Genomic DNA, 12,583 nt, shown 5'->3' on the forward strand with positions numbered 1-12,583 from the left:
GATCCAATCTCAATTAGTTATTTTGGCTAACCCTTAGCGCTACATGCAAGTGTCAAGAATTGAAGGAGCCAATTACAAGGCTACTCTGGATAAAGAACACAAATAACTACATATAAATGCAAACCTTAGCTACAACTCACATCTGTCTTTTATGATCCAATCTCAGTTAGTTCTTTTGGCTAACCCTTAGCTCTACATGCAAGTGTCAAGAATTGAAGGAGTCAATTACAAGGCTACTCTGGATAAAGAACACAAATAACTACATATAAATGCAAAACCTTAGCTACAAGGCTACTCTGGATAAAGAACACAAATAACTACATATAAATGCAAAACCTTAGCTACAAGGCTACTCTGGATAAAGAACACAAATAACTACAATAAATGCATACCTTAGCTACAAAATCGCATGTGTCTTTTATGATCCAATCTTAATTAGTTCTTTTGGCTAACCCTTAGCTCTACATGCAAGTGTCAAGAATTGAAGGAGCCAATTACAAGGCTACTCTGGATAAAGAACACAAATAACTACATATAAATGCAAACCTTAGCTACAAACTCGCATCTGTCTTTTATGATCCAATCTCAATTAGTTCTTTTGGCTACCCTTAGCTCTACATGCAAGTGTCAAGAATTGAAGGAGCCAATTACAAGGCTACTCTGGATAAAGAACACAAATAACTACATATAAATGCAAACCTTAGCTACAAACTCACGTCTGTCTTTTATGATCCAATCTCAATTAGTTATTTTGGCTAACCCTTAGCGCTACATGCAAGTGTCAAGAATTGAAGGAGCCAATTACAAGGCTACTCTGGATAAAGAACACAAATAACTACATATAAATGCAAACCTTAGCTACAACTCACATCTGTCTTTTATGATCCAATCTCAATTAGTTCTTTTGGCTAACCCTTAGCTCTACATGCAAGTGTCAAGAATTCAAGGAGTCAATTACAAGGCTACTCTGGATAAAGAACACAAATAACTACATATAAATGCAAAACCTTAGCTACAAGGCTACTCTGGATAAAGAACACAAATAACTACATATAAATGCAAACCTTAGCTACAAACTCGCATCTGTCTTTTATGATCCAATCTCAATTAGTTCTTTTGGCTACCCTTAGCTCTACATGCAAGTGTCAAGAATTGAAGGAGCCAATTACAAGGCTACTCTGGATAAAGAACACAAATAACTACATATAAATGCAAACCTTAGCTACAAACTCACATCTGTCTTTTATGATCCAATCTCAATTAGTTATTTTGGCTAACCCTTAGCGCTACATGCAAGTGTCAAGAATTGAAGGAGCCAATTACAAGGCTACTCTGGATAAAGAACACAAATAACTACATATAAATGCAAACCTTAGCTACAACTCACATCTGTCTTTTATGATCCAATCTCAATTAGTTCTTTTGGCTAACCCTTAGCTCTACATGCAAGTGTCAAGAATTCAAGGAGTCAATTACAAGGCTACTCTGGATAAAGAACACAAATAACTACACATAAATGCAAAACCTTAGCTACAAGGCTACTCTGGATAAAGAACACAAATAACTACAATAAATGCATACCTTAGCTACAAAATCGCATGTGTCTTTTATGATCCAATCTTAATTAGTTCTTTTGGCTAACCCTTAGCTCTACATGCAAGTGTCAAGAATTGAAGGAGCCAATTACAAGGCTACTCTGGATAAAGAACACAAATAACTACATATAAATGCAAACCTTAGCTACAAACTCGCATCTGTCTTTTATGATCCAATCTCAATTAGTTCTTTTGGCTACCCTTAGCTCCACATGCAAGTGTCAAGAATTGAAGGAGCCAATTACAAGGCTACTCTGGATAAAGAACACAAATAACTACATATAAATGCAAACTTAGCTACAAACTCACATCTGTCTTTTATGATCCAATCTCAGTTAGTTCTTTTGGCTACCCTTAGCTCTATATGTAAGTATCAAGAATTAAAGCTCACAATTACAAGGCTTTTCTGGATAGAAAGCACAAACTAACAACATATAAATGCAAAATTTAGATACAAAATAGTGGAATGATTCTTTCTTACAGCTCATATTTTACATCGGCCTTCTGACCTATTCTCTCAAAATCTACAGAAAACCAAAGAATTACCAATATGATACAAAAATGAATTGAATATCAGGGTTAGCTTTGTACATAGTTAGCAGATGCACTCTGTTAGATGCTTGGTGTGCTCATCACGTGTATCAGCATGGGTCTCAAAAATACCTGCCAAGCAATGCAATGAGTAATGTCAAAATCTTCTTAACCACTCAGAGCAGGCACCATGATGATGGACATGGGCGGAATGGCGACTAGAAGTTTACCTATGCAAGACTTCAAGAAATGGAGTTATGGATAAGCAAAAGGTCAGCTTCCTCAAAAAATCAGCTGGGTCTCTCTGCTGCTTCTGTGAGGAGATGGACAGGACTTCTCCTGTGGAAAACGGTGAACTAATTTAGATGTCGCAGAGGCAAGTTTACTTTGACAGTTTCTTTTTTGTGGGGACGCTTTTTGCTGTCTCCTTTTCAGCCTCCTTCTGGGCCCGCTTTCTTTCAACCTCAGCTTGTTTGCAGTTCTCTTCGTGGGATCGCAGGAACATTCGGACGAAGTTTGAAAGGGTGGCCACAACTGCATATTGTTAAAAGAAAAGATAAGCGCCCTTCTCTTTTGCCTACTAAAGCCAAGAACTTCCCACATTACTGTTTCTGGGTAATGTAGGAAGTAGGCACCGGGCAGGTTCAACAGGGAATTAAAAAAATAGCCTTTCATGAACACAAAACCTTGGATCATCCCATCTCCAACCTACACAAGGTTTTATGCCTTATCCCTGTTTGTCGGGTAAACTTCCCCCTCCCACCGAATGAAAGAAAAACTCTCTGACAACTTTACAATTTTTTAATATAGTGAGAATTTCATTAAAGAGAAGAAGAGAAATTACAAGAGATAATAGTCGTGACGAAAGCTTCAAGCACAAGAAACCAATAAAAAACCCAAAGAAGAATTAGTGTTCATCTCCCTCTGTAAGACGCAGAAACTCCAAAGGAATCTGAAATAATTTGCACAATTTGTTTTCAAAATATTGTGTTATTTTTCTCATTTGATACTTCTAATCATGAGGCCTAGCAACCAGAACCACAATCCATGAGTTCCACTAAACCACTTTTTAATAAATTTGCTATATTGCCATCATGGGTTTCAAGAGGAAGGCACGACAGGAAAAAGACAGAACAAACAGGCCTCTTTTCTCATCCATTATTCTACCCCTTACCACATTCAAGATATGTCAGAACTGTGTAGCAAATGATGCATCAGAGGAATTACCTTGTTCAAATGGACAGCGAGCAGGGTCCTCGCCAAAGTAAAGGGCCAGAGCATCTGCATTCCTTCCCTGTCCAGGACTCCAATATGGTCAAAGAGAGAAACATCCATCAGAGAAACTATGAACTATATTAAAACTTAGAAATTTGAAATCAACAAAGTGTGAGTTTTTCCAACAAGAATTAAATAAGAATGATGTCAAGGTCATACCACTCCACTATACAATGATGTTAAGGATTTGACTTCAGCACCAGCACCAACAATGAACTCTTTCAGTGTCTACAAAACAAACATATTAGTTTGACATACCAACAAGTACCAGGAATTTTTTTTGTTCCGTGTAACAGTAAATTGAAAAAAGTATGCATGTATGCCTTTAAAAAAAAAACTCTACTAGTACCACTGCTTCAAAATTTCTTAAGGACAGTCCTTATGTACAATTTGCTACTGGTTCCTAAGGGATAACAAGGCAAATTTTGAGAAATTAAGGGTTTAAAGGGCACAAGTAGAATAAAAGCCAAAATTACTTCTGGAATTCTTCCATCTAGTCACTGAAATCTTCTAGGACAGGAGGCCTGGTTAGTTCATTGGTTGCTCCCTCCTATTTACCACCTATTCTCTCTCTTGGACATCCCAATAGCAAGTCTCACTGTTGATAGGAAACCAATTTGCAGAAGTTGCAGGCATGCCATTGCTTTGGTCAATTGTTTCGGTAACTCTTTCAGACATTGGAGAGTTCCAAAGATTGCCTTTAATGTAGGAGTGATATCTTGTGAACCAATAAATCCTTCATGCTGATCAGCAGCCATTGCATGGAAAGTCCTGATGCCATTGACACATCAAATGTTTGAGAAATTGAGGATTTCCTAGCTGAAACCCTAAATGGCAGAATTAGAAAATGGAAAAGCTAAAATGGCTGCGAGAATTCTTTTTCTTCTAATCACTAGAATATCCCAAGTAAAACCCTAAACAGACACTTAAGTCAAAACATAAAGACCAAACTTTCCCTAATGATCATAATTTATAAAGGGTAAAAATGTCTCAAACCTTGAGGGAATGGAAAGCCAAAATGGTTGTTGGAATTCTTCTTTCTAATCACTAGAATACCCCGAGTACAACACTAGATAAATACTTGAGACAAAACATGTTCCAGAAGACCAAAGCATCCCCAACGTCCATAGTTTATAAAGGGTAAAAATTTCTAAAACCCTTCATTACAAAAATCAGTAGACAAACAAAAAAGAATAAATTATCCTAAATGTTATGAATTATGGGCTTGGGCTTCATTTCTGCTTCTTCTTGGACTTGTTAAGTTGATCCAAGCTTCAGCTTATTTCTCTACACTAAGGTGGGACCATGAAACAACCTTGGCATCATACTTAGTGAAGATAGCACAATTGGAACAAAGAAAAGTTTATTGATTGCTTATGTCTTAGTAGTGCTCTTTTCATTCTTCAAGCTTCGTTTCTATCTTCACAAAATATTTCTTCTCTGAGTTGGTACTTCCAACAATGAATTGTATTTGGACAAACAATCAACAATGGATTGTATTAGTTCCCAAATATAAGGGGGGATTGAGTATTAGGCTCTCCAAGGATATGAATATGGTCCTCCTCCTTAAATGGATCTGGAAATTCAACACTATTGACAGCAATCTTGGAGATCAATGGTGTCATTTAAGCTCAACTAGCATGAGGCGTGGTGGACCTTCAGGGGGGGGGGGGGGGAGCTGCCCTATCTCCAATCTGGAGAGCTATTTTTCCTCCTGCCGTTGTTCCAATCGGGCACTAGCCTCCACGTTGGGAATGGTCGCTCAATCCGTTCATGGGAAGACTGGTGGGTTAGCTCTGGGTCTCTTTTGGTAGCATCTGGCGGGCCTCCACGCAATGCTGCTTATGGGTTGTAGATGCGTGGGGTCGGGGAGATTGGAATCTTCGTTTGTGTCAGGGCCTGGCTGATGTTGATGCCCTTCTTGCCTCTCGGCTGCTGGAGGTGATTTCCTCCTCAAGGCCTCGCGATACTTTGGGTAACTCGATGATTTGGTGGCCCAAGGCTAGTGGATTGTTCTCGGTCTCATCCACCTACTCTCTCATCAAGGGATGGACCTCGTTTACCCCCCAACCATGAGATAGATTTATTTGGCGTCTCTTTGCTCCTCCAAAGGTTAGGTTCTTCCTCTGGTGTGTTGGGCCTAACAGAATTCTCATTGCTGTCAACCTCCATTGCCGTGGTAATCTCAGTGTGTGCATCTTGTGCTCCCTGTGTGGCTTTGAGGAGGAGACTTCTTGCCACCTATTTGTGTCCTACCCTTACTCATGGTCCGTTTGGATGAGTATCCTCGGCCAGTTTGGTATTCAACTTTGCCTGCCAGAGGACATCCTCTCAGTTGGGCGTTTACTTCTTAGGATTCCCCTCCCTAAATTGAGGAAGGTGATCATCTTTGCTTGTGTTGCTTTCATCCCCTGGGGCATCTAGACGGAGCGCAACAATAGACTCTTTAATGCCTAGCATCTTCCCCTGGGGCATCTGGACGGAGCACAAAAATAGACTCTGTAATGCTAGCCACATCTTCGCTTGGCTTCACTCCAGGAAGGAGTTTTCTGTTCTTTCTGGGCTCTCGCTCAAGGAGAAATGGAGCACCTTTGTAGGAATGGCAACCCCCTGATTTGGGCTACATCAAGATGAACTTTGATGGTAGCTCCCTCGGCAATCCTGGCTTGGCCAGTTATGGTAGTGTCTTTCATGATTCGGATGGTAATCAGTTTTTGTCCTATTCAAGACCTATGGGCATTTCTAACTCCACTGTTGCGGAGCTTCAATCCCTTCTCAGAGGCCTCATCATCTTTCGTGAACATTTCTCTAGTCCGCTCCACATTGAGGGAGACTCTGAGGTGATTGTTGGATGGTTCTCCTCCTCCCTCTTCCCCACAATGGCGTCATTGGGATGTTTACCCTAAACCATTATGGATATTCTTCCCCATCTTACCTGTATTTGGTCCCATGTGCTCAGATCTGCAATTTCTGTTGCAGACGGGTGTACTAAGCAAGAGGCCTCCCTCCTTACCCCTCTAGTTAGGGGGAGACCTGCCTAATCTTGTTTGCTTCATCACTTACTCAAAAAAAAAAAAAAAAAAACAATGGATTGTATCGGGGAAAATGTCTAGCAATGGGTTGTATAACACCAATCAACCATTTTTCTAGCTGTTACATAGTGTGGAAAAACACCACAAAAAAAAATTCACAAACAGATATTAAGTTGACTACAGATTCTAGTAGAAATTATACTAGAGCATCCCAAACCTATAAAGACTTCATGATATATTTCAAGAGATGTACACAGTAAAACAAGAGAACGATCTTCATGCCCATTGTCCTTGTTTTAGGGATTTGAAGCAGGATTGTTAAATGGCACAAATATACTTTGTGGACATCTGCAGAACAGGAGATAATTTGAAGCTTTAGCTGTTACCTAAGTTTTGGCAAGCAAGAAGTCCAATTTTGACACACCCAGTATTGATTGTTATCTCAGTCAGTACTCTTACAATAATTGAGAATCGTACGAGTCCTTGACTGAGGATTTAACACTTACACATTTCCTCTGGCCACAGTAATGAATCTTTTGATGAAGAAAGAAGTAAAGTTCTTTTCTGGTAGTAGAAGACAACAAAAGAAAGGTTGTAATAGTTTTCAAGTAATCATCAAGGTTTTACTCACAACGATCTACTACCTAAACACAGCAATAATTCAAGTCCTAATTTTGTAACAACTCAAGAAAAAAGTGAAAGTTGCAAGATTACAGAGCAATAAGAAGGAAAAGGAAGAAATAAGAAAGTGAGAGAGAGTGTGAGAGGCGATTCTGGGCGATTTCGGAGAGAAATTAACGTACGCGTAACGTGCGCCGCTTTTTGGAAATGAGCCGAGATCCTTCTCCGATCACCGTCCCCGCGGCCGGTGACCGGAACCCTCGACGGCAGACTTCCGGCAAGGATGTCGACTCCTTCTCCGACACCGATAGACGGAAAGAGGTTGACCTTCCGAGAAGACACAGAAATTCCGAAACAGGAAAGCGTTAAGCTAGACACTCGAAAACCTTGAATCTTCCCTCCGACGAGCCAACAGAACCTCATTCGGAAGATTTCGAAACCAGCTGGAAGACGATCTCCTGGCGAAAGAAAAGGAACCCCCCTTTCCGTTTTAGCTACGGAAAAAACAGATTTACAATGGAGAAAGTCGCCAGGAGCTCCAAACAGGTGATTCGCATCTCCTCTGCCGTTGGATCGAAGATGTCTTTCATCTATATTCCGATGGAAGCCGCTTCAAGCTTCGTCCTTCAGTTCTAACGAGTCACAAACGAAGCTAACCGAACCCGTGAACTTTGGACACGGGATTCAATTTTCTTCCTGTCAGTGAGCTCCTTTTGGGGACAGAGAGAGTGTTCTGTTGTCCATCAGCGTGACTCAACAGTGCTCGCCATGATCTACATTCCCGAGGCCACAAACTCGGGATTTGGTTGGAAGGAGTTCGAAGAAGCCATCCGGAGCCTCTCTCCGGCACAGACTCCAGCAAGGGGAGCCCCTAGAGCCAGCAGCACCACCCAAGCCTCCCCCTCCCCTCCCCCCCTTACTGAGCACTGGCATCGTCTTGATGAGGCCCGGATCCTCATCAATCATATCCATCCTTGCGAAGGACGCTATTTCCGATGTATTATGGTGGATAATGCCCGATTCTGGATCCAAATTGAGTTGGCAGATATGCAAGATTTCAGAAAATGTGACCTCGAGATTCATCCTGAAGCTTGATTTTGAGAAAGCCTTTGACAGAGTTAATTGGAAGTTCCTGGGGAAGATGGAATTCTGGGAAAAATGGCGCTTCTGGATTCATAGTTGCATCTCCTCTGCAAGCTACTCCATTCTTCTCAACGGAACGGCTTGCGGTTATTTTAGGGGATCCAGGGGAATCAGGCAGGGAGACCCCCTTTCCCCTTTGCTCTTCAATGTGGTAGCGGAATACCTATCATCTTTGATCTATTCGGCCAAAAAACCTGGGTTGGATCCTCCCCACGACGGACTGTGCAGCCTTTGATGTGCCAATTCTTCAATTTGAAAATGATACAATTTGCTTTGGGGTTGGTACAATGGATCAGATTCGAAAACTGCGTGTTGTATTGGGACTGTTTGAATTGGCTTCTGGGCAGAACATTAACTAGAAGAAAACCACCCTCCTTGGCTATCATATTGACTCTCCTGTGCTTCAGGGAATGGCTGAATATTTGGGGTGCTCAGTGGGAAATTTGCTAGCTACATATCTTGGACTACCACTTTTTAACTCTCGGTCGTCGGCGACGCTATGGTCCCCACTTATTGAGAAATTTGAGAAGAGACTAGCCACTTGGAGGGGCAAGCTTTTATCTACGGCTGGGCGGCTCACTCTTCTCAAGTCTTGTTTGGCCGGACTATCTATGGCTGGGCTGCTCACTCTTCTCAAGGCTTGTTTGGCAGGACTACAAAACCATTTATTATCATTCATGCACTGTCCGGCCTCAGTTTGCAACAGGATTGATGCCATCCGTCGACACTTTCTCTGGAGATGATCAAAGGACACCTTCAGAAACCATTTGGTGAGTTGGAAGGATATTTGTATGCCCCGAAATCGGGGTGGTTTAGGCATACGGCCTACGAAGGAGATGGACAAGGCCTTTTTGCTCAAATGGATCTAGAACTTCAACATCAAGCATAACAACCTATGGGGTAATATGGTCAGGTTCTATCTTCAACCTTTGGATGCCTGGTGGAGGGAGGATGGCGCTACTCGGCTCCTATCCCCGATATGGAAATCAATTCAAAAGCTCCTCCCAATATTTAGAGATGCAACTTCCTTTCACACAGGAAATGGAAGGACCCTCCTCTTTTGGTCAGATGAATGGTGTGGCCCACGCCCCCTCTCAGAGGATTTCCCAGGGTTCTCTAGGGTGGCGAGAAACCTCTCTTGCTCAGTGGCAGATTCTTGGAGAGATCGCTCATGGAGTCTTACATTTCGCCGGGGATTAAATGACGAGGAAACTACTGCTTTTTGCTCTCTCCTCTCAAGGCTCAACAGCACTACTATTCGTGAGCATGCAGTTGATAAACTGATATGGAAGCCCAACATTAATGGCCGATTCACAGTTGCATCCGCCTACTACCACATTAGAAAACAAGATTACAACATGCATGAGCACAAGGCAAACCTGGCATGGAAGCTCTCAGTGCCTAATAAAATCAAATTCTTCGTGTGGATGGCCATCAGGGAACAAATCCTCACCTCTGACAACCTCCATAAAAGAGGTTACACCACCCTAGATCGCACTTGTCCCCTTTGTGGTGTGTGTGAAGAGACGGTCCAGCATGTTCTCTTACATTGCGACTTTTCATGGCATGTTTGGATGAAGATATTTCAAAAGATTGGTCTCCAAATGGGGTTACATCAGGACTTTGTTGGCACCTTTGAGATGGTTATGGGGATGCACCTTCTTAAGTTGGGCAAAATAATTCTCTTGGCATGGCTTGCGCATGTCCCATGGTGTATATGGCTAGAGCAAAACAACCGGAGATTCAATTCCAAGGCTAGCAACCCGGATAATATAGTGTCTCAGGCAGAGGGCCTTATTTCGAGCTAGCTATATTCTAGGAAGAAATCTGCTTCTCTATCGGGCGTCTCCCTTCAAGAAAATTGGGGTTTGATAGCGCACATGGCGGGCCCTCGTAGGAATCTGGTTATGGCCACCTGGGATCCTCCCCCTTACGATTGCACCAAACTCAATTTTGATGGTAGTGCTTTAGGTTGTCCTGGGCCAGCTGGAGCTAGTGGTGTTTTCAGAGATAGCAGTGGAGACCCTATTTTATCCTATGCAGGGCCGGTGAGTATTGCGGATTCAAATGCTGCTGAAGTGAGTGCTCTTCTGTTCGGCCTCCAAATCTTTAAAGAGCGGCTCCATGGCAAGCTGATTATTGAAGGTGATTCAAAGACTGTCATCAGCTGGTGTTCAAAAGAAAGCTCCCCTCCTTGGCGCCATTGGCCAATCATTGATTATATTGCTGACATTGTGTCATCCATTTATTGTAATTGGAACCTCGTTCCTAGATCAGCCAATTCTTTGGCTGATAAATTGGCAAAATTTGGAACCTCCCAGAAATCTCTCATTGTTTGGGAAGGTTTCCCCTCGTGTAATCAGCTCGTTTGAGCTCTCATAATAAAATTCAGCATCATTTCAAAAAAAAAAAAAAAAAGTGAGAGACATGAGAGAAGCTGCATTGTGCAGCCTACTTGTTGGGGGTCAAGGATTCACCCCTAATCTTTTATTAATTTCACTCAAGTGAAGAAAATACATATGGACTAAAATGCCCCTCGTAAGTGAACATGTATGGAAACATATCAAGGGGCAGAAAATAAAAGAACATTACAACTTTACCCATTATAAACATATTCTGATTTCTGGACAGTCCTCTTTTTGAGGAAAGTTTCTGGACAAGCTTCCATATATCTGAATTAACCACCTATGAAAAGACTGAAGTACCTTTGACTTCTAATACTCCCCCACAAGCTGGGGTGTGTATATCAAGTAACCCCAGCTAGGTATAAAACTTACTCAAATCTCGTATTCCAAGAGACTTTGTGAATACATCACCAATCTGTTCAGTAGTATTGACATATAGAGTGACTACCTTCCACTTATCACTGTATCTCACAAAAAGTGACGATAAATCTCTAAATACTTGGTTCTTCATGAAAAACAAGATTACTTGCAATTAAGATGGTTATTTGATTGTCACATTTCAGCACCATTGGATCTTCAAAGGCAAGTCTAGCCTCAACTGATTTACCCACATAAGCTCGTTCACTGTGTGGGCTATAGCATGATACCCAGCCTTAGCACTTGAACGAGCTATAACATTTTACTTTTTGCTCTTCCAAATAATGAGGTTTTCTCCCAAAAAATCCAAAACCTTGTCATCGATTTTTTTGTCTATTTTAGAACTAGCATAGTCTGCATTTTGAGTATCTTTTAGCTATTAAATGGTTATGGGATGAATAAAACAGCCTATCATATAATGAAATAGAGAAGGTTGAGAGAGAGGAAGAGAGGGGGCAGCAGCTAGAGAGCCAATACTCGTGATTAGGGTTCTGGTCAACTGCTAATCCATACTTATAGCTTAAACATGGTTACAAAGACTATCATACCCTCGTTCGCTTAAACTCACTTAAACCCTTATAACTCCTACACTACACCTCCTAATTACATGAAACTTGAGCTAGATAAACTCTCAAACATGTTGAATAAGATAAGACACCTAGGGGCTGTAGACAATGAAAAATTACCAAACTACCCTTACAATAATTTTTTAGCACTTCCCCTCAAGGTGGAACATAAATATCCATAAACTCAGGCTTGTTACAAAAATTCCCAAATTCATGCTTTTTAGTGTCTTGGTAAACATATCAGTAATCTGATCACTGGATCGAATATATGGAATGTCCACATCCTTCTTCATAATTGCATCTCTGACAAAATGACAATCCACTTCTATGTGCTTGGTTTGTTCATGAAAAACTAGATTTTCAGCAATGAAAGTAGTTGCTTGATTGTCACAATGCATAGTCATGGGTCTATTTCTCTATAGATTCAACTCTAGTACAACTGATCTCAACCCACATCAATTCACTAACATATGCACCATGGTTCTATGTATTAGCTCTAGCACAGGAGCGAGCCACCATCTCTAATTTATTAAGTTTCCACCCAAAAACACAATAGCCAGTAGTTGACTTCCTGTTCAGTTAGACCCAACATAGTTAGCATTTGAGTATGCCTCTACCTTAAGGTGATGATGAGGCTCAAAGAATAACCCCTTTCCAGGAGAGACCTTAGATATCTTAGTATTTTCTAAGCGGCTTCAAGATGTATCTTCCGTAGATGATCCATGAATTGGCTGTCCACATTGACTAAGAATGATATGTCAGGATGGGTAACTGTAGCATAGATCAATTCCTGAACTAACTGATAATACACAGTCTTGTACTTGAGTTCATCATTGTTCTCATAGTGAAGATTCCTGACCAACTTCCACAGGAATCTCTAATGGTTTCACTCCTAAACAGAGACCATACTCTTGTAGCATATCAGTGACATATTTTCTCTGAGTGGATAGGAGTTTTGCCTTGCTTTAGACTACTTCTATGCCAAAAAAATACTTCAA

The 12,583-nt window shown here is 41.2% G+C and overlaps 1 protein-coding gene across 2 annotated transcripts in view; it reads right to left on the bottom strand.

The window, feature by feature from the left end:
• Window positions 1-1,889: 1,889 nt before the first annotated feature.
• Window positions 1,890-12,583, bottom strand: part of LOC137952363 (formin-like protein 20) — a 62,483-nt gene continuing 51,789 nt past the window's right edge. Inside the window, exons 15-18 of one of the 2 annotated variants that reach the window (XM_068799510.1) lie at window positions 3,561-3,629; window positions 3,354-3,420; window positions 2,357-2,660; window positions 1,890-2,258 (exon numbers count right to left, since the gene is read on the bottom strand). In XM_068799510.1, coding sequence (XP_068655611.1) covers window positions 2,509-2,660; window positions 3,354-3,420; window positions 3,561-3,629 — 288 coding nt within the window. In that variant the 3' untranslated portion in view covers window positions 1,890-2,258; window positions 2,357-2,508. Of the gene's footprint in view, window positions 2,259-2,356; window positions 2,661-3,353; window positions 3,431-3,560; window positions 3,630-12,583 lie in introns of those variants that run through there. The other variant, XM_068799511.1, reaches the window with a different exon arrangement.

This window comes from Aristolochia californica, unplaced genomic scaffold, assembly GCF_029961685.1.
Source record: "Aristolochia californica isolate CCGP_79_NKW_82.1479 unplaced genomic scaffold, dmAriCali1.0.hap1 SCAF_15, whole genome shotgun sequence".
Taxonomy (NCBI): domain Eukaryota; kingdom Viridiplantae; phylum Streptophyta; class Magnoliopsida; order Piperales; family Aristolochiaceae; genus Aristolochia; species Aristolochia californica.